Genomic DNA, 26,765 nt, shown 5'->3' on the forward strand with positions numbered 1-26,765 from the left:
TGAATGTATTTAAATTGACTGATTTCCTTATATGAACTGTAACTCAGTAAAATGGTAGACATTGTTGCGTTCATATTTTTGCTCAGTATAGAATAGACATGCTCCTGCCTCTGTCATGTAGAAGGGACCATGTCAGCTCTATACAATCCATTTCTATCTGCAGCTTTCAGAACGTTGTGCTCTCCTGGATGCAGCCCAGCTCGGCTTCCCGTTAACGGAACATGAAACTAACTGGGGGCAAGTCAGTACAGTGTCTCTGCTGCCAAGACACCACACTGTGACTGACTATTCTCCTCAAGAGCAAATCAACTCAGAGGGGAAAAAATAAGGAAATCAAAACCTTAAGGTTCAGACTTTGACATCAAGTATATAACAGTCAGGGGGGGGAAATAAGTCAAGCAGAAAAATCATGTGACAAACATGAATTTAATCCAATAAAATGTCACCATTAATGTAAAACAATTATGTTGAAATAAAAGCACTTAAAAACAGACGAAAAAATAAAATAAGAAAGGGCAGGGCCTAAAACCACCAACATGTCTGCTTTAGCCAAATCCATCTCATTATGGCAAATCAACAAGAACTCAATTTCCCATTAGTCATTGGGTTGTAGTCCAGGGACCAGGGGGTTAGTAAAACTACAATTGCCAGCATACCCAGAGGTTCTGGACAGTCTATTCAGACATATATGGACAGTAAATATATGGCAGTGTAGGAATGGTACGGTCCACTACAGGCATGTTGGCCCTTGGTTGTGTCCCAAATGGTACCCTATTTCTAATATAGTGCACTACTTTATAGGGCTCTGGTCAAAAGTATTTCACTATAAAGGGAAAAGGGTAGAATTTGGGATGCAGCCTAGCAGTTCTCTCTGGGCAGTCTGATAGAGGCAGGGTGAGTTGCTCTCAGGACTTCCATGTGTAGGAGTAGTTGTTCAAGTGGAGCTGTCTGAGGGAAGACTTTCCCAAGGTAGAGGGCTGCTGGAGCTGCTGGATGGTGCCGGGATGAAGACCACATCCATCCAGCTCTACAGCCTGCTCAGCCTGGGAGAGGCAGGGAGGAAGAGAGGGGGAAGGAAGAGAGAGAGAGAGAGAGATACAAACAAGTACAAAGGATATTCAGTTATTTTTTATTACAAATTTAACTTTGAATTGCGGAGATCAAATGATGAGGCTTTTATACCAGTCCGTTACATTAGTGTCGTGACTTGGATAACAGTTGAGCTTTGTGTGTGTCACCTGTGTTCTAGCGGTGTGTGTGTTCAGTATGGCGGTGGGTTCGTGTGTGTGACTGACCTTTTCCCTGGTGGCGGTGTGTGTGTTGAGGACAGCGGTGGGTTCGTGTGTGTGACTGACCTTTTCCCTGGTGGTGGTGTGTGTGTTGAGGACAGCGGTGGGTTCGTGTGTGTGACTGACCTTTTCCCTGGTGGTGGTGTGTGTGTTGAGGACAGCGGTGGGTTCGTGTGTGTGACTGACCTTTTCCCTGGTGGCGGTGTGTGTGTTGAGGACAGCGGTGGGTTCGTGTGTGTAGAGTGCGGTGCTGAAGCCTCCTCTTTGAGCGGGCCGGAGCAGGCGGGTCAGGGCGTGGAGAGAGTGAGGCATTATGGGTCCCGTCACCTCTAGACTGCACACGTCCTGGTACCCAGCACGCACCTGGGTCTTCACGTTCACACTACGCGCCTGACAAACACAAGAGAGAGGGGGAGAGAGACCATCACAATTAGACAAGGCAACATGCTGTTAAATTCTTGTTTTTGTTATTTCTATTCATAATAATTGAACATTGAAATGTGGGAGGTAAGGCTCCTAATATGGCTGCAGTGTAGAGCAGTGTGTGTGTCTCACCTTGAGTGAGTGTAGCGTAGCTCCTCTGAAGGCTGTAGGGGCCAGTAGGGTGGGGGGCAGGCCTGCCTGTGATCCAGACCCCGCCACCAGACTCTTACAGTTGATCAGGAAGTTGATGAGAGTGAAGGTGTGCGTTCCCGACACACACACTACCGACTCTGGCTTGTGGTCTAAACACACCGAGGTGCGCTCTTTGTGCAGTTTGATGGAGATGTTGTCTGGTTTCTTGATCTTATCCTGCACTCCCATCTCCGTCAGCCAGGAAAATCCACCATCATCATCTTCATCATCATAGTCTTCCTTGTCACTGGCTTCACACTGTGTCTCCTTCTCCTCTCTGTCTGTCTCCTGGCTGTGTCCGGTTGATCCCTGCTCCTTGCTCTTCCTCTTTTCTTCCAGTAGGGGGAGTGTGAACTCAATACCTACAAGCACAGGTATTTCACCGAAAAGGTTTCACTATCAAGATTAGAATAACCATATATTAATGTTTAATCAACTTTTACATTATATATTGTTGAGTGACTTCTTGTATTTATACTAAAATGTTTATTCTATTAGATTTATTGTTTACTTTGTAATTTTCTTATTGTTGTCACATTATCGAGAGGGAACCTAAAGGTCAGCGTTTCATTGGACTGTTTACACAATGTGTATCCTGTGCATATGACATAATAAACTTGAAGGATATACTGTATCTATTATCTCACCGTCAGCCTTCATGGCCTCTCTGAGCCCCCTGGTGGTTGGGGTGAGTAGTGCAGTGATGCTGCTGTTCCCTGCCAGTCCTGAGGCTCTGAACAGAGCAGTGAACTGGTAGGAACACACATAGAAATACGAACACAGTCTGGCCTTCAATAGACTGTACAGGGAGGACAGACTCAGTGACCTGGGAGGGAGAGGGAGGGAGGGATGGAGAGGGGAGCGAGAGGGGGGTGAGAAAGAGGGGGGTGAGAGGAGGGAGAGCGAGAAGGGGGGGGGTGAGAAAGGGTGGAGGGAGAGAGAAAGAGGGGGGGAGTGAGAGGAGAGGGGGGTGGAGAGGAGGGAGAGAGAGGGGGGAGGGAGAGAGAGAAAGGAGTTGAATTTAAGATCATTTAAAGCTATTGAAATAATACCTTCACACACAGTCACACACACACTCCCCCCTCTGATGCCCACTCACCATTCGCTCATGAGGCTCTGTTGAAGTGCCATGTCCTGGGCCCAGGGGACGTTCTTGCCAGTGAAGCTCCTCTCTGCTCCTATCCGGGGGAACAGAGAGAGCCAGGACAGGGACGGGTGCTGCCAGAACTGCAGACACTGCTGGAACCCACATCGTAGCTCAGCAGATGACCGAGGGTCCTGGAGGAACACAGAGAAGAGTGTGTGTGTGTGTGAGAGAGAGAGTATGTGTTGCTAGTAAAGCTCCTCGGGTACTAGTACTCCTGTGCCTTGGTTGCCATTGGTGTGTGTGTGTGTGTAACATGTATAAACAGTACCTGTATACTCTGTGGTATAGTAGTGTATTGTCCTCTACAGTGCTGGGTGAGACCCTGGGCCTCCTCTGTAGCTCTGGGCTGTTCAGCCCAGGAGAAGGGGAGCGGGGAGGTGAAGAGGAGACGCGTCTTCAGGCTCCAGTCTGCAGGGTACTCCAAACACACAGGGGGCGCTATGGAGGTTACTGCACCAGCCTGGGGACTCTGACACACGCACAAGATAAAATGTTGACTCACAAAAGCCCAAATCAACCCCTAGTCTGTAGCCATGAATAGTTGAATGCGATGGAATAAAAGCCTCCACAGCCGTTCTATAATGTAGATAGCTATAATTGTAATAGGCTTTTGGTAGCTCTCCAAGAATGGAGTTGGAGACTCCTGAAAGGAGGGGGGGGGGGGCATGTCTATAAGGATTAAGAGAATAGAGAACTGAATAGAACTCACCTTCAGTATGGATGTTCTCTCCTCCTGGAACAAGTCCTCATCTTCTTCAAACAGTGAGTCGTCTTCAGACAGAGAAGTTGGTTTCTATTGTTAGAGAGAAAGGGGGGAAAGATCAGAACAAAACAGCGGTGTGAAATCACCATAAGGTGTGATGCTTTGACAGATAAAGCAATTTGACAACTGTGTACAGTAGCTGGCTAACACTGCATTTAGCTAACTAACGTTACCTCTTTCATGTGTCAGTTGGCTAGCTACTGTAGTTTGCTGGAAAATAATACAAGTCTGCTAGCGTTAGGTACAGTACTAGCAAGCTAGATTTTACAACAACAATAATAACGTTATTATAAACAATCTATAATACCTTGCTGGGCACGCCTTTGCTTAGTTCTTCTGCCTGGAGAAGTCGTTCGCTGAATGGCAGCGTTCTTGTTGTTGACTTCTCTCCCTCCGCTCCTGCAGAGCAGTCCGGCTTCACAGAATCCGAAGAGTTGGCGTCGTCATCAGTGTAAATAAAGACTTTCTTCTTCGCTGGGCTGCTGAAGGTGTTCTCGATGCTAGCAAATGGGTTTCTCCGCTTCACTCCCTGTCCAGAGCGACCCTGGCCGAACAAGGGTCCTGGAGAGAATGGTCGAACGGCGGATATAGAGGCACCTTCACTCGGGCTTGATATGGAGTCTCGGCCACCAGAACTGACACCCTCGCTGCGGGCTCTCTTCCTCCGCATTCGCAGGATTTCAGCTGGTCTTTTGAAACTGGGTGAGTATCCAGCTTGTTGTGACATTTTGTAAGGATAATGGGAAAAAAGTTTGGTCTGAAAAAAACAAGAAAGCAGTTTAAAATAGATGAATGAGGCCAATACGCCTCCGTGTTGTTGTTCCTTGAATTTACTTCGACACAAAACAAATTTAGCGCGGGACGTGCGTGGAACGTCAGAGTCCCGCTAAAATGTCAGGGGAGGAGTTTTGAGTTACGCCAGAGCGTCAAACAAAAAGCCAGATTCTTTGGCGCCATCTTCTGGCTTGAATTACAACTGCAAGACCAATTTTGCAATCGCATAAAGCCACTGATTCTCTAAATCTGCCGGGATAACAAATCAATATAATGTATGTTTCTTCAGACATTAAAGTTATATCCTATATCCTTTTATGCTTCATGAATTATTACAAAATATATATCCATATAATGTGTATGTAATTTTCAATACATGTATTCATTTCTTGATTTTATAATCTGCATTATGTCCGAGCAACAATCAACGGTCCCCCGAGCCCCTCTCTCCCTCTTGTCAAAGTGATTAATAGTATTATGTTAATTGTTGTTAGCGATCGTTTCTCAGCGTTTATCATTTATCACTGTTGGTGATCAATCACATTCATAGCTGAACCGAACCCAATGAAACTGTCCGCCAGTGATTCTAACGGTTTTCAGGGATTAGCGAATTTGTCAATCGATTATTTGGGCTGTCATTTGGGTGGAAAGACAGTCCTTTTGCCGTCTCAAATGTGTCCCAAGGTTAGTAGGAGTAATTGATTGTTTTGGGCCTTGAACATCAACACACAGACATCAACATATGTTTGTTTCGGTGTTCTGTCCTGTCCTGCCATGACTAACAGCAAAGCTAAAATGTTCAGGTTATTCCTTGTGATTGAGTCTGTCATGCTCATAGGATAGTTGAATACGTTTCCCACGTTCCCGATGGCGGTGGGTGTTCCCCTGTTCCCCTCAACGGTTCCTCTGGCTTGTAGGCTACGCCTATTGGATAATTAGCCCTCTATCAACATGGACTATAATAAGGCGGGTGTAAGGGTTTAGGGCACCTGTAATTGAATACAGGTCTTTTTCACTGACCTGGGGCCTGTTGCACAAAAGTAGAATTAAGACATCCGGGATAAATGACTCAGCTGAGCTCAATGAAGCCAAAACATGTGCGTCCAGGCTTAATTGGTTGCACAAAGACCAAGCCAGGATGAGCAGACACGGATTCATTAAGCCAGGTGAAACCAATCCTGGATAGGTGCGCGCTCACGGCTCACTCAAATAGACCCCGCCACAGATCACAGATTAACTGATTTACCATGGCAACTAGAGCCGCGTACTTTTCCCCGTCGGAAGCACAAATCCTCATGGAGGCATACGAGGAGGTAAAAGATATAATTAAGAAGAAAGGCAACACCGCCACAGTGATAAAGCAAAGAGAAAAAGCGTGGCAAAGTATTGCAGACCGCCTGAATGCGTAAGTAGTGCACAATTACACACTCACCGCTCCGCTGAAACATCACAATTACAATTCAAATATTTAATTCACATCTCCAAAAATGCAGTTGTACTGTAATTATGAAACGGTTAAATTTTTTAATTGAAATGCACTGCAGATATGAGTGAAATTGTGTAAAGTAACTCCATCACACTGTATAAAGCTATGATAAATTTTTTGATATTTTTACTGAAAACAAGACAAAAATACCAAGTAATTTTTTGCAGTGTGACTCCATTAAATGTGTGTGTGTGTGTGTGTGTGTGTGTGTGTGTGTGTGTGTAGATTAAACATGAACGGGCCAAAACGGACATGGCAGCAGGTCAAAATCAAATACAAGAACATTCTGCAGAATGGTATGGTCCCTGACTAATATTTAACAAAGCACAAGCATATATTGTACCCAGAAGGTGCCTGCTCACACATTGTCTGTACTGTTTTAGCAGTGAAAAAGAATACCCACAGACAAGGCACGGGTGGTGGGTCACCAAAGGCTGACCTTACCCCAGCAGAGGACATGGCCTTGGAGCTAAATAAAGGCAGGCCCGTCTTAGAGGGGATCCCTGGGGGAAAGAGACGAGCATAGGTTCCTCCCAAGATGCCACCCGCTTCATTCAAGGTATGTCCTTCCATCTCTACATGGGATACAACCACATTCATATTGAATCAATTTGGACTGTCTGACTTTGGTTTACCTATTGCCTTGCAGTGTCTGGCAGCACTGTGTTCCTGTTAGAGCCACCAGCACAAGCACCAGACGATGCTGATCCAGTGAGTACTCCATCAAAGGCATACTGTAGGCCTGGCATGTCTTGTCTACTAGCTTCAATATGAATCCGATTAAATGTGATAGGGTGAAGGCCCCAGTGCAGCAGCAACAGCACATGATGGAGACGATGATGAGGAGGAGACCATCTCTCTGGATTCCAGAAGGCATGAGGTATCATGTTAAGACTGTGAAAGTACTATTTACTCTACAATGGTGAGGAGTCCTCATCAAAATCAAAAAATCTAATTTCTTTTACAGGACCCAGATGCTATACAGTGGGAAAACCAGCCTGGCAACATAGTGCGTATTAATAAAAGGACACCACATCCTGCCAAATTCCAGCTGCGCTAATTGTATTGTGTTCACAGAGCTCACAAGCTATCAGAAAGTTGTATGGCAACCACCTCCGGCGCCAAATAGAACTGGCAGACATAGACATTCAGTACAAGAAGAAAAAGATGGAAAATCTTGCACTGGAGTCCGAAATAAAAAGAGGACAATTAGGAAACTGGACCTTGAAATAAAAAAACTTGAGAGGGAGGTGAGATATGCCTTCAATGTACACTGTATGCTAACTGTAACACAAATGTATTAATCATAATTTTTCTTTCCTCCCCCAGCTCCAAGAAGATGACACAGCTCAAAATAAAAATTAGGTATATTCTCGTAAAGTCAAGTGAGCCATGACATATGAGCTCTTATTGTGAGCACACAGGACGGTGGCATCTTTCTAAGTTTTTTTATTTTCCCAGCAATCAGTACAACCAAGTCATCGTTATAAGGCATCGCCCTCTTTTGCCCACCCCCCAGCACCAGGTGTGGCCACTAGCCTATATGAAGGCCCAAAATTGTGTGTTCCTTTCTGCTCTGACAATGGCATGCCCATTCGTGCGAGATGTGGTGGATGAAGAAGCACTTGTGCTGAGGAGAGCCTTCAGGCGAGAAAGGGTCTTCAGGGACCGGTTGGACCCACTGGCCTTCCCTGATGACCATCTATATGAAAGATACAGGTTTTCTGCAGATGGCATCAGGTATCTATGCAGACTACTGGGTCCCAGGATTAAGCACCGCACTGCACGGAGCCATGCACTGAGTGTGGAGCAAATGGTTTGTGTGGCCTTGCGCTTTTTTGCTAGTGGAGCCTTCCTGTACTCAGTGGGGGATGCTGAACAAGGCCACAATTTGCCGCACAATAAGGAGTGTGTGTCTGGCTATCAAAGCATTAGCAGATGTCTTCATCTCCTTCCCTGGCCACAGAAGACTCTGTGACATCAAAGAGGAGTTCTATAGGATTGCAGGTAAGAGGATCTACAAATTACAGGACAACTGTTAACACATAGTAGGATACTCATTACTTTGTGTGACAGGTTTCCCCAATGTCATTGGTGCAGTGGACTGCACACACATAAGGATAAAAGCCCCCTCAGGTGCCCATGAGGCCGATTTTGTGAATAGGAAATCCTTTCACAGCATTAATGTTCAGGTGAACATAACTTTTTGATATTGTCCATTGACGAACACTCTGCATTGCCAGTGATGTGCATTGATTGGTGTAATATTCCTCATCTTATGATTTCAGATGGTCTGCAATGCTGACTGTGTGATCAGCAATGTTGTGGCAAAATGGCCTGGCTCAGTCCATGACTCCAGAATCTTTCGGGCCTCTGAAATCTATCAGTGCCTATCACAAGGTAAGCCACACAACCCCTATTTATAACCATCATGGCTGTGTCAAGAATATCACTGTGTTTATGAGGTAGTAATGATGAGATTTTGTGTTGACAGGTGAATTCTCTGGTGTGTTGCTGGGAGACAGGGGTATGGCTGCCAGCCTTTTCTCCTGACACCTTTCACAGACCCCCAGGAAGCACAGCAGGCCTACAACCATGCCCATGCCAGGACCAGGGCCAGAGTTGAAATGACCTTTGGCCTCCTGAAGGCACGCTTTCACTGCCTTCACAAATTAAGGGTCAGCCCTGTTAGGGCATGTGATATTACTGTGGCTTGTGCTGTCCTCCACAATGTGGCCTGCCTGAGGAAGGAGAGGGCCCCCAGAGTGCCACCAGCCATGGACTGGGACAATCCGGCAATCTTCCCTGATGACGACAGTGGTCGGCTGCTGAGGGACCAATATGTGTTGAATTATTTTAGTTAGTATGTGTGCTTTCAATTTTGGTTAAATATGTCCTGCGGTGGCAGAGGAATTTGGGGTTTTTTTGGGTTCGTTTTTTTACGAATTTGGCCTCTTATGATGTTTGTGCGGTATACTGTGTGTAATACAAGGCTGCAGGGAGGCTACTGCATCCATTCATTTGTCTGTTCAGTTGATGTGTATGGATTTGTCCTGCATTTATTTTAGTGTGCAATACATAATGTTACACATTGTTTTTATATTCATATGGAATGTGTATTTGTTTATATGACAGAGTACTAGGGCCACACTGAAGAAAAAGGATAAAGTCATAAATTTATGAGGCTGGTTCTTTCTGCAGAAAAGCTACATATTGTTTTTACAGTTTTGATACTTATGACAATGTGATACTTAATATTCTGGCACATCAGCATGTCTTTGTTTATGAAACCATACTGAAGTACAATTTCACGAAATGCCCCACATCTGTCATTTTAACAACTGTCCTCCTTTAAAACAACTGGTTACAATATTATGACTTGTGTTTTTTTTCCCCTCTGTGGCCCTAATATTCTATCATTTTATATATAGCCTTATAGTCTATGGGAAACTGTAAATTATCTAATGATAGCAACATCATCTAAAAATCATTTTTTATCCAAAATCATTGAAATTAATGATCACAAACGTTTAAATAATGACAGTGGGTCTAGTTATATGTGATAACAATGTATAGTGAGCAGTGAAATAACTATTGGTTTCCATTTGTGGTGACTGCTGACTGACATTAGGGATGAGATTAAATAGATCCTGGAATTTAGCCTGGTCTGGAGCAGGCTAGCTCCACAGAATAAATCTCCATGGTAATTTATACCATAACATATCCTCCTGCCCCCTATCCATCTTTAGTGCAACCGGATTACGGATCAATTGAGCCAGGATCACCAAGATATCCTGGCTTAATCCCTTATCCTAGTTTTGTGCAACAGGCCCCTGGACATGTGCGAGCATCAACAAACAAACCAGGGGTGTAATCATTAGTCTAAACAGTTGCAAAACGTTTAGCAAATTTCGTTCCGTTGCTTCTGTTTAATAAACGGTTTGCAACAAAATCGGCGGATTGAATACACCCCTGGTGAAACTTCAAACAAAGCAACGGAAAGTATGTGTCCCTGATGACAAAGTTGCTACTACAATTTAATCATCGATCTACACTTCCTGTTTCTCACACGACCACCACAAAGTCTGTGGGCCTTGTAACACGGACAGAAACCGTTAGGAGACGCTATTCACAACGGTTTCTCTTTGAATGTTGATTTTTGATAAGGTTCCCCTAACCAAGTTCTGAGGAAAAGACCTATTTGTCTGTGGATTCTTTGTTACATGTCAAAGTTGATGATTCAGTTGGTTTATAGGTAGGCCTACTTGCAGTTGCAACACATGAGTTGTGGGTTTTAATCAGTTTTAACCCTGCTTGGTACACATAATGAATAGCTAGATCAACTCCTTGGTTTTGGATAAAAAACGTATTTTAATTCACCTAATCACATTATATTATGTCATAGGCTATATTGTAGACTGACAGTGAATAGTGGTGTATTATAGTTTTGTCATAGACTGTGTTTCTGTGTCTCTCCCACCTCACTGCCCTTTTCTCCTGGAGACTGTGTGGTTTTATGGGCCTTGGCCTGAGGCCTGGAGGACTAACAGCCACGCTCTGTGTACCCACTGTCTAGTCAGGTTCGCCTTTATTTAGCTGTCTGTGGGTCAGTTTGTGTGTGTCTGTGTGTTATCTAGCCCTGAGAGAGAGAGAGAGAGAGAGAGAGAGAGAGAGAGAGAGAGAGAGAGAGAGAGAGAGAGAGAGAGAGAGAGAGAGAGAGAGAGAGAGAGAGGTGGCCATATCTGTGTATTTACATATAAGAAGTCTTTGTGAGTGTCTGTGTACGCGCCCATATCAGTGTGCTTGTGTCTTTCTGGAAATGTAGAGTGGCAGAGAGGGCAGGCCAGGGCTCGTCTGGTTGCCTGTGTAAATTCTTCCTGTGTCAGGAATAGCATAAGGCTGTGTGTGTGTGCTTAGGAGGGGGGTGAATGTTGGCACAGATTCCAATGCCAACAAGTCCCTGTCCCATCAGCCCAATATGAGAGAGCGAGAGAGAGAGAGAGGGGGGGAGGGAGATAGACAGAGAGAGATGGAGAGAGGAAGAGAGAGAGAGAGGGAGAGAGAGAGACTGAATTTATAGAAAATACAAAAGACTGGTTTTATTTTCTTTACAACAATATTTATATTCATAAAGTAAAACAAAATTGAGAAAAGGTGTATTTGATGTTGCTGTGACATACCTGTGTGGGAGCCAACGATGTCATCAAACATGGACAACGTCGTCATTTACATTTAAAGACTATTTACAAATATGAGGTGAATCATGTGGCAATGTAGGCCTTATCTGTTAATTCAACCCCCCCATGCACGCACGCACACACACACACACACACCGTACAGTCAACGTGCAACCAAAAAGGTATTGTAAGAGAATAAATTAAGGAATCATAAAGCAAACGACCTGTTACAGTTTTGTGTGACAGTACAATGTCCATAAGCACTGAACTGGGTACAGCAATCCCTGTAAATTCCTACCCTTAACCATTGTGAATCAACTAACAGTGCTGATTGTAGATCAGTGCAGACAATATCACGGCCGTAATCCAATACAAACATGACAGAACAGATACAGATCCTGGCTGGCCATAATTTACATGAACAGTATTCTCTCCGTTTTGAACGAGGGGAGAGGGGGATAAGGGAGGAGAGGGGGCCGGAGGGATGAGGGGAGGTGGGATAGGAGGGGAGTGCCTGTGGCACACACAAAAATCAGCCATTGTATTTTTGGGCATGTGTAATTGATAATAACAACAACAATCATAACCATGGCAAACAATCCTTTTATAAAACAAAGCTGAATTATTTTCAGTTCCGCACTGCTGCATGCTCCTCTGTGTAAAACGGCACCCTGTTTCAGTTCCTTCCTCAATTCGTTCCTTGATCATTCTAATGATCCAACAGGAACGCTCCGTGAAAGCCCCTTCCCCACTCCAATTGGCCAGCAAGTCCGTCAATCATCTGTTAACCCCGCTGCCGTGCTCAATATGGCCGCCATACGGCCTCGGGTACCATATTGGTAGGGGAGCTACTGTGACTTCCCTCCGCTTCCACCCCCACTCCTTCGCTCTGATTGGGCAGAGACGGGTGCAGGAGGGAGGAGCCTGTGGATGCGTTGGTGCAGGGAGGGAATATCCTCGGAGGAGACCGCTCCCCGCCTCCCCCCGCCATCATGGAGAATTGGTAGGACCCAGCAGCCGTGCTGTAATACAGGTGATAGGGAGAGGAACCGGCCTGGAACGGTCCACCTTGGCCCTGGGGGGTGTTTGTGGGGTAGGGCGGGGGGAGGTAGGTGTGGTAGCGCCCGGCAGGGGTGGTTGCCATGGTGAGTCCGATGGCGCCATTGGATACGGGGGTAGGGGTGTATGTGAAGGCCCCAGCAGGGTAGTGCATGCGCGGGTCAGCGTAGCGGCTGTCAGGGAGCGAGGCCAGGGAGGAGAATGGGCGATCCAGGGACATACGGGGGTCGCTGAAGGCTGTGAGGTCAGGGCCTGTAGGGGGAGAGGCGAGAGGTCAGGGGTTAGAGGTTAGAGTGGAAGCAGGAAGTGAATGAGAGAGACTGATGACTGTCAGAGAACACCACGGGTCAGTCGACAGTGGGTGAATGAGTGTGTGTGTGTGTTACCTGAGAGGCGGTCACTGAGGGAGGAGCGGCTGGGTGAGATGGGCGTGGTTGAGTGGACGGGTGTGGTGTGGTGACCCAGGTAGGGGTAGGACTGCTCATAGGACCACGACGGAGATGTCTGCAGCTGCCTAGAGTCTGAGAGATTAGAATAGAAGAGATCCTTTATTAATTAATTTAATTAGAATGGAAATATGTCTTCTGCCTATCCCACCAGCCCCCCACACACACACACACGCACACACCGGAGGTTGTTTCACTCCAGCATCTGCTGAACAGGTAGAAACTGAAACATTACAGATGTATATACTGGATGTGAGTGAAGTAGTTTTATGTGAGTGTGTAAAACTCTCAACACCTGCACTCACTTTACCATACCATCTTTTTTGTTGTACTTTTTCATGATATCCAATTGGTAGTTACAGTCTTGTCCCATCGCTGCAACTCCCGTACGGACTCGGGAGAGGCGAAGGTCGAGAGCCATGCATCCTCCGAAACACGACCCTGCCAAGCCGCACTGCTTCTTGACACACTTCTCGCTTAACCCGGAAGCTAGCAAAGACCGTACAACTGATGACTGTGTCAGCGTGCATGCGCCTGGCCCTTCACAGGAGTCGCTAGAGCGCGATGGGACAAGGACATCCCGGCCGGCCAAACCCTCCCTTAACCCGGACGACGCTGGGCCAATTGCGCATCGCCTCATGGGTCTCCCAGTCGCGGCCGGCTGTGACACAGCCCGGGATCGAACCCGGGTCTGTAGTGACGCCTCAAGCACTACAGTGCCTTAGACCGCTGCGCCACTCGGGAGGCCCCACTAAACCATCACTCCACCTTCACTCACTACACCTTCACTCACTACACCATCACTCACTACACCATCACTCACTACACCACCACTACACCATCACTACACCTGGGCTGAGCTGGGAGGCAGAGAAGAGAAAAGGATGAAGAGGAAGAGGAATATCCAGGAAATGGTGATGGACAGAAAGATAAAGAGAGAGATGAAGTGAGTGGGAAGAGTGGAGGAGAGAGGGAGGGAGGGAGAGGAAGAGGAAGGAGGGAATAAAGAAGAGAAAGATGTAGAGAGAGATGGAGACAGAGAGGAGAGGAAGCGATTAGCCTAGTGAGGGGGCGTAGGAAGGGGGGGAGGGGCGCTGTGTGTGTGCTCTTAGGCAGCCGGTCCTTTTCCCTGTGGTCCAATAAATGCCAGTGATCGCCCGCAGACTCGCAGACAAGAGTGTGTATGTGTGTGTGTGTGTGTTCACATACTCTGCAGACAGAGAGGGGAAGCAAATTGCACACAGCAGCCAAGACGTCAATGGCCTTTTTAAGTGCAGCCAGCTCCCCCAAGAACAAAACACTGAGGCCTAGGCCCAGTGCCAAGACCCCTTCTTTTCTTGGCTCCCCTCCCCAGGCTTCGGAGCTCTGATCTGGGGCAGGAGTCACACATGGCTGGGTGGGTGGCTGGAGGCGGGTCTGTGTATCCGGGGCTGCTGCTGCGGTTCATTCATTTTTACTGCATCCCCACACACATGCAGACATATGCACACTCACTCGCCTACACGCATACGGTAAGCTTTACATACACACACACACACACACACACACACTTACTTACTTACTCAAACAAAGACTGAAAAATGAATCATGATTTTACCACCATTATACATGCGATACAATTTCATGTATGAAAGTCTGTCTCTTTCTTCCGGTACGCTGATTCTTCATCACTGATCATTTGGACAAATCACGATTTCGCAGGTGCTCACATCTTTCGAATTTCCGAATGGGAGGGGACATTTGGCCCATAGACTTGCCCAAAGTTGACTTGGGGGTTTCCGTTTTTAACAGATATCCCCCCAGAACTAAATTCGAGCATCTGACGCAATTACACAAACTTTTAGTTCTGGGTGTCCAAGATTACATCTGGACAGATGGGGCAAATGGAATCCGTCAGGTGGCCTCGGCTGCCACACACTGGATGGAGACAACACACTCCTACACACATATACATACTCAGACACACACACATACCCACCCACCCACCCACTCACTCACTGACACACAAAGCCCATAGCCTCAGGACAGACCCCACACTGACTGCATGCCAACCCACTCTGGCTGGCACGCTACATACTGACAACCAGACTGGGCACACACACAAACACACACACAAACACACACACAGCTGTCTCTGACACACACACACACACACACACACACACACAGAGCCCATGGCCCCAGCTGCCTCTGATTTTCACAGATATGAAAAGAGAAGTAGGAGGGAAAGAGAGAGAGTGGGAGGGAAAGAGAGAGTGGGAGGGAAAGAGAGAGAAAGAGAGAGAGGGAGGGTTAAGAGAGAGAGGGATTGAAAGAGAGAGGTCTTGAATGACTTAATAACGGTTTCCGCTGGCAGTGCTCCTGTTGCTATTTCTGGCCTCAGGATCAGAGACACACCATACAGGAAGGACTGGGGCCTGCCCCTCTCTTTCTGACTCCCCTCCTTCTATCCATCCATCATTATCCCTCTGTTTCGCTCTCACGCCTCATGTATCTTTTTGTGTATTTAATCTCTCTCTTTGTCTTTCCATCTCTCTTTACCTCCCTCCTCTTTCTCTATCTCTCCATACACCCATCTCTGATTCCACCTCCATCTCTCCATTCACCCATCTCTGATTCCACCCCCATCTCTCCATACACCCATCTCTGATTCTATCTCTATCTCTCCATACACCCATCTCTGATTCCATCTCTATCTCTCCATACACCCATCTCTGATTCCATCTCCATCTCTCCATTCACCCATCTCTGATTCCATCTCCATCTCTCCATTCACCCATCTCTGATTCCATCTCCATCTCTCCATTCACCCATATCTGATTCCACCTCCAACTCTCCATATCATCACTTTTGGAGACATAGCTAATTCTGAGAAGCATAGGCCCAATTCCTGTCAATTTTAATGTTTTGCTGGTCTCTGACGTGTAATGTTGGTATGTATGTCCCTATGAATGACTCCCTTATATAGTGTATTGCACAGGAGGCTGGTGGCACCTTAATTGGGGAGAACGGGCTCATGGTAATGGCTGGAGCGGAATAGTATCAAATACATCAAACACATGGTTTCCATGGTTTCCAGGTGTTTGATACCATTCCATTTACTCCGTTCCAGCCATTATTATGAACCGTCCTCCCCTCAGCAGCCTCCACTGGTGTATTGCGTGTTTAGATTTTAAATGAGGGTTTTTTCACACACTTCTACTTCCTGTCAGCTGACTCTCACTTCCTCCTCTCCTCCCTGGCCTGCTTCCTCACTACAACTGTCTACATATACAGGCTAACACACACACACACACACACACACACACACACCACTTCGGGAGAAGAGGAACAGAAACTGCGGGCGTATGTGTCAGAGGCTCTACTGCCACACGTTAACCGCAATGGGATTGGCTAAAACCACAAAAGAGGAAGTACTGGTCTTTCCAAACCCAGAAAAATATGTGAAAAACAAAGTGATTGGGCCTCTTCTCTCCTGCTCTCTTGCACATTGTTTGAGTGCTGTTTGTTACGTATGTGGAGGCATAATGCATAATGTGATTTCACTGTGTGATGACTGTTAGCATGTACACTGTGGGTGTATGTGGTACCATGAGAGAAGACTCACCTGGTATCTGTGTGTGGTGTGTGGGGTTGCTGAACTGGGCCGGGTTCAGGGCGGGCCGGGGGTTGGGAGTGGGTGCGTGGTGGTGATGATGGTGAGGGGGCGTGACCCTTATGGAGCTCCGCCTTAGCTGCTCCAGCTCGCTCAGACGCTCGGAGAAGGCCAACGCTCCCGTCTTCACGTCCTCCAGCTTCTGTCTGTGGCCTACACACAGAACACGCAAGCAGAAACGCATACACTCTCCATCAATCAATCAATCAATCAATCAATCTCTCAGCCTGCCTGCCTGTCTGTCTGCCTGTCTGTCTGTTTGTTAACATATGTTTAGTTCTTCTTTGTCTTTAGTTTGAGGTCTCAATTCTAATTAAAATATAAGTTTGTTCCCTATTTGGTTTCATGTTAAGTGATATATGAGGGGCCAAACTGAAACGAGGTAATGATGAAGAGAGTCCTCATCAGACCACAACAAGACACAGCATGGTGGGGGGGGAGAGAGGGGGAGAGAGTGAGAAAAGAGGGGGGAGAGAGAGAGATTGACAGAGGAAGAAAACGGAGACAGAAGGTATCCAGCTAGCTAGCCAGCCTCAGCTGTGAAAAACCATCACTCGTCTTCACATTTCCACCCACCCACCCACACACACACACACACACACACACACACACACACACACACACACACACACACACACACACACACACACACACACACACACACACACACACACACACACGGCTGGCGCACTGGGAGGAAGTGGTGCTGTAACTGGAGCCTGTGTCTGAGCCCTTTGAAGCGTGGGCCAGAACCCAGAGCCAGCCAGATCCTCAACACACACACAGAGTGAGCCAGCCAGCCAGACCCTGGATCGTTGCACGGCGCCCAACACCAGATTCCCGACCAGAATAACGGACCATCGGGGAATTGTCCCGTTAACAACCATGAGACAGAGGTGTGATGAGCCTTCGAATCAGCACACTCCCAGAACTACAACCCAGAACTAATGCAACTACAAATCCCAATCCACTAAGATTTGAACTCTAATGGTAATTATGGTCATGATGATCATCATGATCATGATAATGTAATAACAACTTGGATGATAATGATAACTATGATTATGATGATGCATTGTCTTCCGACAGGTGGTGTCACTCCTACGGCGACGCTCATCCTTCAACCGACAGAGTCATGGCGCTATCTGACGTTGATAACTGCGATGATGATGAAGAGGATGAAGGTGGTACTCACGGCGTGGTTCTCTGGGCCCGTCCACGGTGATCTTGATGGCTCTCTGGTAGGTGGCCACCTGGGGAGGGTTGGTGAACACCGTGATGGTCAGAGTGAAACTCTTCCCTGGAAGAGAGAGTGAAAATATGTTTTAATGTGATCATCTACACAGAAAACCTCTTGTGTCTCGCTGGCATTCTCTCTCTCTCTCTCTCTCTCTCTCTCTCTCTCTCTCTCTCTCTCTCCAAACTATCTCTCTCTCTCGCCAACATCTCTCCAAACTCTCTCCAAACTCTCTCCAAACTCTCTCCAAATATACACCAGGTCTGGATATGACATTAAGATCAGCCTGACACAGAAATAACCCAGAGAGACATCAGAGAGACAGACAGACCCTACGGCCCCACACCTATTTACTGCTCATAAACACACACAGACAAACAGAGTGTGTGTGTGTAGGGGAGCAGACCTGGCTGGTGTTGTCACTGTAGGACTAATCTAGTCAGAGGGTCTGGTGATGAGTTGACAAGGCTGCCTGGCTGACAGTCTCCACTGTGAGTGTGTTTCTGTATACATCTATGAATCTGCATGTGTGTGTATATCTGTGTATCTCCATGTGTTTCAGTGTAAGTATAGAGATTCCTAGGTGAGTGGAGGAGACAATCACATCTGTCTCCATCAATCACGTGTGTGTGTGTTTTTCCCTCAGGCTCTGTACCTCAATGCATGGTGATGAGTGACGGGCAGACGCTGAGAGGATGTGCACACACACACACACACACACACACACACACACACACACACACACACACACACACACACACCATGGAGGTATGGGCGCCCAGGGGAGGCGGTCAGAGGCTGTGCCAAGGCTGGAATAGAGTTACCACAAACAGACCAGCCTACGCCAGCTAAAGCCCTGGCTACACACACAGGTACTCGGCTGTACTGTCCAGACCACACACAAGCAGGCAGCCAGGACTATTCTCAGAGTCTAGAGAAGCTATGACATCACATCCCTGTCCCATGTTTTCTATTCAAGTGTGTTTGACTGCCCAAAGAGAGGCACATCTACTAATACACTAATATTCACCATAATAGGACGACTGTCCATTATTCATCATGTAGAACTTACTATTTTTCTAAAGTAAGTTATTGTAGGATAATTGAATTGCAAAATATGGATGATATTTCACAATCACATTTCCGCTGAAAAGATTGCTCAGTCTTACATCAGACATAGTCACCAAAAAAAAACCTCTTCTCGTTTATCCATATGTATGCATATATCACACGCACACGCACACACACACACACACACACACACACACACACAGTTGTTTTCAATAGTAGCGTCTGTGAGGGAGACGTTCTGTCTGAGAGGCAGACGGGAAGAAGACAACACAGCTAGGGAACGTCCCCTGACACAACGCTGTGTGTGTGTGTGTGTGTGTACACTATACTGTCCATGTGTTAGGATGAACAAGTGTGTATGCACATCCAAACAACTTTGTTTGCAAGAGAGAGAAAAAGAGAGAGAGAGAGAGCGAGAGAAAGAGATAAATATGTCTGAGATTGTTTGTGCTGTTGGGCCGTCCAGTGACTCACTGCTCCTATATCCAGAAAGAGAGGAGAGTGGGAGGAGATAGAGAGAGAAGACAGAAAGGCAGAGGAGGACAGATGTGGTCTTTGTTGCTGGTGTGCTATCTGCAAGAAATAATCTGAGGAGAGGAGAGGTAGAGCGATAGAGGAGAGGTAGAGCGATAGAGAGATAGATAGGATGAGAGAACAGCTGTGGTCTTTGTTGCTGGTGTGTCATCAGTCTGTCTGATCGGACACCATCGGTGCACATCTAAAAGCTGTGTGTGTGTGTGTGTGTCTCTAAGTGCCAAGGCTTTTACCCAGTTTACATTTCTCTGGGGCTTACTGTACAGAGATGACTGTTTACTCCGGATCTCTCCCTCTATAATCGCCCCTATCAATGGGATGATTTTTTTCTGTGTGTGTGTGTGTGTGTGTGTGTGTGTGTGTGGGGGGGGTTCAGGTCTAGGCTTGTTGACTACAGCAGTGTGTTTACCACAGTGGGTCCTATCAGCATTAGCCAATCACTTGTCTTATCTTCCCTCTGAATAAACCTCTGTCACGGTGTGTGTTTCCCAGAAGTAAAGGGGAGAAGGACGTGTGTCTGTGTGTGTGTTTAGAATGGTTTATTTCATATTCAGAAGTGTGTGTGTGTGTGAGAGAGAGATCCCTTACATAACTCTAAACCACACCACACCACTGTTATCACACTAACACTGGACCACAGCCTACTGAGCTGCAGCCAGACCAACTCTATGACCACAACCCAACCAAACACCTAGATTCATCAACGTTCACCACAAGTTCAGACAAGCTCACAAATACAGTCATACTGGAATTAACCCTGAGCTGCACTCTAGGTCCTGTGGGTGTGTGTGTGTGTGTGTGTGTGTTTTAAGTCAGACTAGATGGCTGTTTGCCTAGCAGGACAATGGGACAATTGAGAGGGTGTGTGTGTGTGTGTGTGTGTGTGTGTGTGTGTGTGTGTGTGTGTGTGTGTGTGTGTGTGTACAGTAACAGCTAGCTTATGTACAGAGAGGCCTGTGTTTTAAATAGATAAGGCAGGACATTTGCCTGCACCTGATTTGGAGTAACTGCGGTTCACCGTCCGTTAGGCACAGCGAGAGAGAGAGCTATATCAGTGTATCTATTGTGTGTGTGTGTGTGTGTGTGTGTGTGTGTGTGTGTGTGTGTGTGTGTGTGTGTGTGTGTGTACCTCGTCCACTGCGGCCTACGAAGCGCAGGTCGTTGAAGCGAGCAACCTGGTTCTTGAGGGCGGCCGTGGCATTGCGGAGTTCTGCTGAGTAGTTCTCATCGTTCCCCGCCATCACCGTTACCAAGGTACCGTCAGGGATATCGCCAAGGGCAACCACCTACGGCAACAGAAGGAGAAAGAGAGACAGAGACACAGTCAGAGGGATGGAAACTTTATTGCTCGTCTTGCACATTACAAAAAAATACAATACCAAAAACATAATTACACACGTAATTTACATAGAACATAATTTACACAAAACATCAATTATGTATTTGGTAAAAAAGGAGCATCTTTAGTTATATTGCAACTCTCTATTCCGAGTGCATTCAACTACATTTATACAAAAAAAAGTACTTCTAGTACTTCAAAATGAATTCATTATTAATTCTGAATCAATTTAGTCTATTTCTCATCATTTGTCCACCCTGGGTCCACTAAATGGGAGGGCAGTCTGGGTGTTTTTGTGCTCCAGAAAGCCACCCAGACTACAGACTGAATAGCTCCACACCCAAAGCAAATAGACCCAGGGAGAGTCATTTTCATATTAACTGTAATCGTGGCCACAAATCAGCGTGCAAATTTACAGAGGAGATATCGGGCATGGGTACTACTCTGTTCTGTTTTTCAACTGAGAAACTACAGCTTTAGTCCACACACACGACCCCCCTTCACCCACACACACGGCCGAGATGGAAAATACGGGTGGGTGTTTGGCAGACCCAGTATAGTTTACATTCTCGAGGACTGTTGGGGAGCTACGGAAGTCAGACATGAGAGAGAGGTTCGGTGGAGCGTGAAAACTACCCTGCAGAACAAACAATAATGAGGAAATGATTATAGAGCTCTTCAAGCAGACGGTCAACAACACCCAGACACAAACACACACTTAATGGCAACAACTTCCGCCCATGACATTGTTTAGAATGTACATAATGTATACAACTCGATCAATCTGATTTTATAGCATTTTTCTATGGCTTTTTTTCACAAACACTTTTGTCCTAATGTGCTTAAAAGTACTTTTCTTGGATGATATAACCCTATTATGGATACCCAGAAAGACATCAGCCTAATGAAACAACTGTAAGTCATTGACGTGCATCATTCTAATTCTGAGAACTGCACTAAAAAGTGAAAAACTGTAAGGGAAGTAGGCTATAGCTATAATAATATTTTTCTCCAATTACATTTTTGATCTGTGACCAGGGCCGTCATACACCCCCAAAAATCTGTGGTCCGTCTGTTAGTTGGAGAATTTTGCATTTTTCAAACACCTGAAACAGATTTTTCATGCAATCTAGAGCCGTAATCATTAAGCTTAATTCTATGTCAAAAATATGTTTATTTTTCTGCATATCTAATCATACCTCTTGAGCAGTCTGTATTCTCCTGACTGGTGGTTATTTTTTTAAAGAAACTAAATATGCTTCTCTGCATCTTTGCTAAAATCTAGGTAAAAGATTGAAAGGAATGTGAGTCTTATTCAGTACATTTAGTAATTGCTTGCTTTTCTAAAGTCTACCAACCTTGCCAGCCGGCATTCCAGCTAAGATAGAGTAGCTATCTTGTCTAAAACTAACTTGATTGACAGCCTGAAATGGCTTCTTGGTAGCTAGTTATGAGGTTGGTAGATTGGGTACTGCTCATGGCCAGTTATCAAGCACCATCTCACACACACGCCAAGTGGTACCAGAGGGCCAAGTCTGGGACCAAAAGGCTCATTAACAGCTTCTACCCTCAAGACTGCTGAACAGTTAATCAAATGGCTACCCGGACTATTTGCATTGACCCCCTTATTTGATTATTTAAAAAAAAATTGCCCCAGGCTCGATGTACACTCACTAGACTCTAACCACACACTCACACATACTACACTGACACTCCAACACACACACACACAAAACACACACATGTTCATTGACGCCACCTACACACACATACACACACACACACACACACACACACACACACACACACACACACACACACACATACACACACATACATTCACATTCCTTCACACTCTTCACATATGCTGCTGCTACTCTCTGTTTATTATCTATGTATAGTCACTTGACCCCTACCTACATGTACATAATACCTCAATTAATTTGACTAACCTGTACCCCCACACAGTGACTCGGTACCAGTACCCTTTGTATTTAGCCTCTTTATTGTTATTTTATTTGTGTTGCTATTTTTCCTTTAGTTTATTTCAAAATGTTCTACTGACTTTTTTTTTTAACTCAGCATTGTTGGTTAAGGGCTTGTTGTATTCAGTGCATGTGACAATATATATTTTTTTGATTTGACTTGACACACACATAGACATTTATGAGAAACGTTGCCACCAGACAACATTTGTGCAGGAAAACATTCCTCTATAGCCTCCAGAAATGATTAGAAATAAAACGACAAATATAGCACTACACACACACACACACACTCCTCTCCCACACACTCACTCACCTTGAATGCGATGGGCAGCGTCTTGTTGCACCTCCAGTGTGTGGGTAGGACAGAACAGAGGAAGTTGGGGCTGTCTGTCCTCACCAGTTCTCCAGGGTGATCTGACAGCACCTCCACCATGCCTCGGTCTGCCATACGCAGCTTTCCCACTAGGGCGGTGCTACTGCTCTCCTGGGCACCCAGGGGCAGACCCTCACTCATCTTACCCGACAACAGTGTGGTGGAAGGGGGGGTGAAGCGTCGACCAGGGGCTGGGTCTGGAGAAAGATAGAGATGTAGATAAATAAATGAGCGAGGACACACACAGACAGACATAACGCAGGCGTACACGCACACACACACACTCACTATATAGTCAACCTATGCCAATAAGGCATATAACTTCTTAGTAAGTAATTAAAAACTAATTTAGGCTATTCACATTTTGAGCTGTGCACATCATCAGTATTTTCTATTATGTTTATCAATGTGCGTGTAGTTTCAAGTTGGCCTTCAGAGCACAGAATTATAAAAGTTCAGAATAGAGCGCAGTGAAATTACAACAGCGGAACCAAACCCTGGAGAGCCGGAGGCACGTGAAACCAAACCGTTAAAAACCAGTCAGCGACGCTGAGTCTGACAGGGCCCGGCGCGCGCTGTCGGTCGGTCTGTCTGTCACTCAGCCAAGCCAACCACAATCGATGCCACATGTTGGCGGTTTGGAACGACTGGGGGTTCAAAAACCGCTGCTCCCTCTCGTTCTTTCAACAGAACTTTGACTAGTGTACCACAGAACTGGACTGAACTCCAACTATGTGTTGCTCTCATCTAACCACCCAATACTAAGAGCAACCCACGCGCTGTGGATGGATGGAAGGATTTATTTATAAACCGTTGATGAGAGGGGAAGTAATGTGCTTTGCATGTTTTTAATGTGGTTTCCACTAGTTACCACAGTCATAAAGTAAACATTTGCTATAGGCGTATCGTAAAACTTCATGAAAACAAAAATGAGCTTTTTGGTCTTAATTTAAGGTTAGGGTTAGGAATAAGTTAGCATTGTGGTTAAGGTTAGGGTTAAGGTTAGGTTTAAAATCACATTTTAAGAAGATAAATGATAGAAATAGGCGGGGTTTATGACGTTGTGGCTGTGGTAACTAGTGACAACCTCAAGTGTTCTGTCTAATTTATCTATACCATATTGTTGCAGAACTTGTGTAATATTATGTACCAAAATGTCAACTTTCCTCTGAAGTGGTTCAGTGCTTTGTGCCTGTGAGGTTCCAAATGTAGTCTATAGCCTAATCCCTATGACAGAAAAAAACCCGTTGGCTTCCTGCCAATTATTACGTTTATTTCCTCTTAAGATTCTGGTTTCGGTGTGTTTCTTGGCTATGTTAATGCGCGCGGGCATAAAAGTACGCACAAATGTCAACACACACACACACAGATACCAACACATATTCAACCCTGCGTAAAATGTGAAAATAAGTTCATGTACCGTATTTGGCGTCCCAAAGGAAGACCATTTGTACACCGCAGTAGGATCCAGTTAAACTGACTCTCTGTGGAATATATAGCTCTATATTTCTTCTGATATTTGCCTCTAAAATTAAACCCGTTGTCGTTAGATGAACAGTGGAAATCAGGCGACCATCTGAAGGTATCTGCGTGGGCACGTTTACAACTGGGTTTATGCGTTGGAGTGGAGTCAAAGACCTTCCGTTAACAAATTAAGCACATCCCGCTAAATCTCGGTGTGTGAAGTCCTCATTCCATGATCCGTGTTATGGACACGAAGACTAAAGAGGCATCCACCAACCAGATACTAAATAAAACCGGACCGTCATCCAAGGAAGTCTCCGGGCGCATTCAAATGAGCAGGCGAGCAGCGAAAAGAAAGTCCAGTTGGGTTAATTTTTTTATCTTCTTTTTAATTCTGTTGTTCCTCAATAACTTGTGAGTTACTCGCCACAGAACGTCAACTTTGATGGATGTTCTATGGCTCCCCAATGCGCAATAGAAATCTTCTCGCCTCTATGCGTGCCAACATTGGAGACGGAAAAAACTTTAATACTTCAATTTCGCTTTTATAAATATTGTCTAGGATGTGTCACTGCCAATAGCCTTATATTTTGACACACCCTTGTTGAACGCTCCGGGTGCGTATAGGGTTCAGTTTGCTGCGTATGAATGAACGTCGCGACAGTGAGAGGCAGGGTTTTACTGGCAGTCAGCAGTGCTGGAATGCGTCCCTCCAGGGTTAGATTTGCATAGAGACAGATGTCAGCCAATGGAATCGGGCAACTACGGAGAGTCCGGTAAGATGTAACCAATCAGAGCTGCGTCCGTCCAGGGAGGGAGGAACTGTGGGTTCTGAGGAAGGCTCGCGCCAGTCAATGGAATTCCACTTTGGGGCTGCGGTGCACGAGGCTCGGTGAGCGAGGGCGCAGCAGTCGCGCTCTAGTATTGTGGTTTTAACTTAAAAGTCAACAGCGTGCAATTGGATAGTGGATACCAATACAAAAACAAATAACAGAAGAAAATATTTTGAAAGGTTGATTAAAATGATTGTTCAGAAAAAATCAGCCCAAATCACAAATAGGTCTATGCGTTTGGACACCAAACACACATATTTAGTTGGAAATTACAATTTAGCCTACCTAATGCCTGATATTTCCCGGATGATTTCTCGTGTCGGTATCAAAACATAGTCTGCACACACCTTAACAAAATAAGATGAGTAAATATCCATGCAATAAGTTAGCCAATAAGACATAGCCTATGTGCCTATATAGACGTGCACTAACAGGAAAAGTAAAGAGAGAAGCCCAAATGACTCATCTGTCGATGAGGAGGACACTTATACAAAGACAAACATTCTGCTGACTTCCAGGGCGCGTGTACTGTTCCAGTAGACGTATTGGTCATACGCTGATTTATTCGGGGAATATGATATCAGCAATAGTCACGGCGTCACCGCTCTAACTGTATAACCCATCTGCGAATAGATTATATTATAGAGGCCAAGGAGACGTATTTTGGGGACGATATCCCATTTCTAATAGGCCTATTCCCCCTCTAACGCACTATGGCTAGGGTCCAAAGTGATGGGGTTTCAGAGGTTGACGTTATAGTAGGTTCCACAAGCCATGCACAACACAGACACAATGACAAAAGTAACCATTGAATAGGGGATGTATTTCATGATGACAGTGTGAATCATACCTCAATTTCGTGCGCAAAGCTCGTGCGTAAAGCGCATGCTTAAAAAGCAGCTTTCACTGTGTCAGAATGAAGGCTATCTTGTCCTCATCAAAAACAAGACTTAAAACAAACCGTTATCTACGAAAGCTACCTTTATTTTCCACCGCATTGACTCATTTGAACGTTGCCACATAGTGGTGTAAAGTAGCCTACTTAAGTAAAAATACTTTAAAGTACTACTTAAGTAGCCTAATTTGGGGGGGATCTTTATTATTTATATTTTTGACAACTTTTACTTTTACTCCACTACATTCCTAAAGAAAATATGTACTTTTACTCCCATACGTTTTCCCTGACCCCCAAAAGTACAGCAATATGGTCAAATCCACGCACCTATCAATATAACTCTTGTCACCCCGACTGCCTCTGATCTGGCTGACTCACTAAACACAAATACGGAGTTTGTGCCCCTATCTGTCCGTAAATTAAAAAAAACAAGACAATCCTGCCATCTGGTTTGCTTATTATAAAGAATTGTATGTATAACATTTACTTTTACTCAAGTAGGCCTATGACAATTGAGTACCTAAGTACATTTAAAACCAAATACTTTTAGACTTTTACTGGGTGACTTTCACTTTTACTTGAGTCATTTTCTTTAAGGTATCTTTACTTTTACTGAAGTA

The 26,765-nt window shown here is 45.5% G+C and overlaps 2 protein-coding genes across 6 annotated transcripts in view; both read right to left on the reverse strand.

Moving 5' to 3' along the window:
• Positions 1-407: 407 nt before the first annotated feature.
• Positions 408-4,679, reverse strand: LOC121543331 (protein downstream neighbor of son homolog). The gene is made up of 8 exons (XM_041853126.2): positions 4,122-4,679; positions 3,761-3,844; positions 3,320-3,520; positions 3,004-3,182; positions 2,552-2,730; positions 1,845-2,266; positions 1,476-1,679; positions 408-1,043 (listed from the first exon to the last, which is right to left on the reverse strand). Exons 1-8 carry the CDS (start codon positions 4,539-4,541, stop codon positions 906-908), a joined length of 1,827 nt encoding a protein of 608 aa, XP_041709060.2. The 5' UTR covers positions 4,542-4,679; the 3' UTR covers positions 408-905.
• Positions 4,680-11,158: 6,479 nt separating this feature from the next.
• Positions 11,159-26,765, reverse strand: part of runx1 (RUNX family transcription factor 1) — a 35,081-nt gene continuing 19,474 nt past the window's right edge. For 2 of the 5 annotated variants that reach the window (XM_041853128.2, XM_041853127.2), the window contains exons 2-7: positions 22,894-23,150; positions 20,383-20,539; positions 17,607-17,711; positions 16,364-16,564; positions 12,697-12,831; positions 11,159-12,562 (exon numbers count right to left, since the gene is read on the reverse strand). In XM_041853128.2, the coding sequence (XP_041709062.1) occupies positions 12,054-12,562; positions 12,697-12,831; positions 16,364-16,564; positions 17,607-17,711; positions 20,383-20,539; positions 22,894-23,150 (1,364 nt within the window). In that variant the 3' untranslated portion in view covers positions 11,159-12,053. Of the gene's footprint in view, positions 12,563-12,696; positions 12,832-16,363; positions 16,565-17,606; positions 17,712-20,382; positions 20,540-22,893; positions 23,151-24,373; positions 25,117-26,765 lie in introns of those variants that run through there. The other 3 variants (XM_041853131.2, XM_041853133.2, XM_041853132.2) reach the window with 3 other exon arrangements.

This window comes from Coregonus clupeaformis, chromosome 28 (genome assembly GCF_020615455.1).
Source record: "Coregonus clupeaformis isolate EN_2021a chromosome 28, ASM2061545v1, whole genome shotgun sequence".
Lineage (NCBI taxonomy): Eukaryota > Metazoa > Chordata > Actinopteri > Salmoniformes > Salmonidae > Coregonus > Coregonus clupeaformis.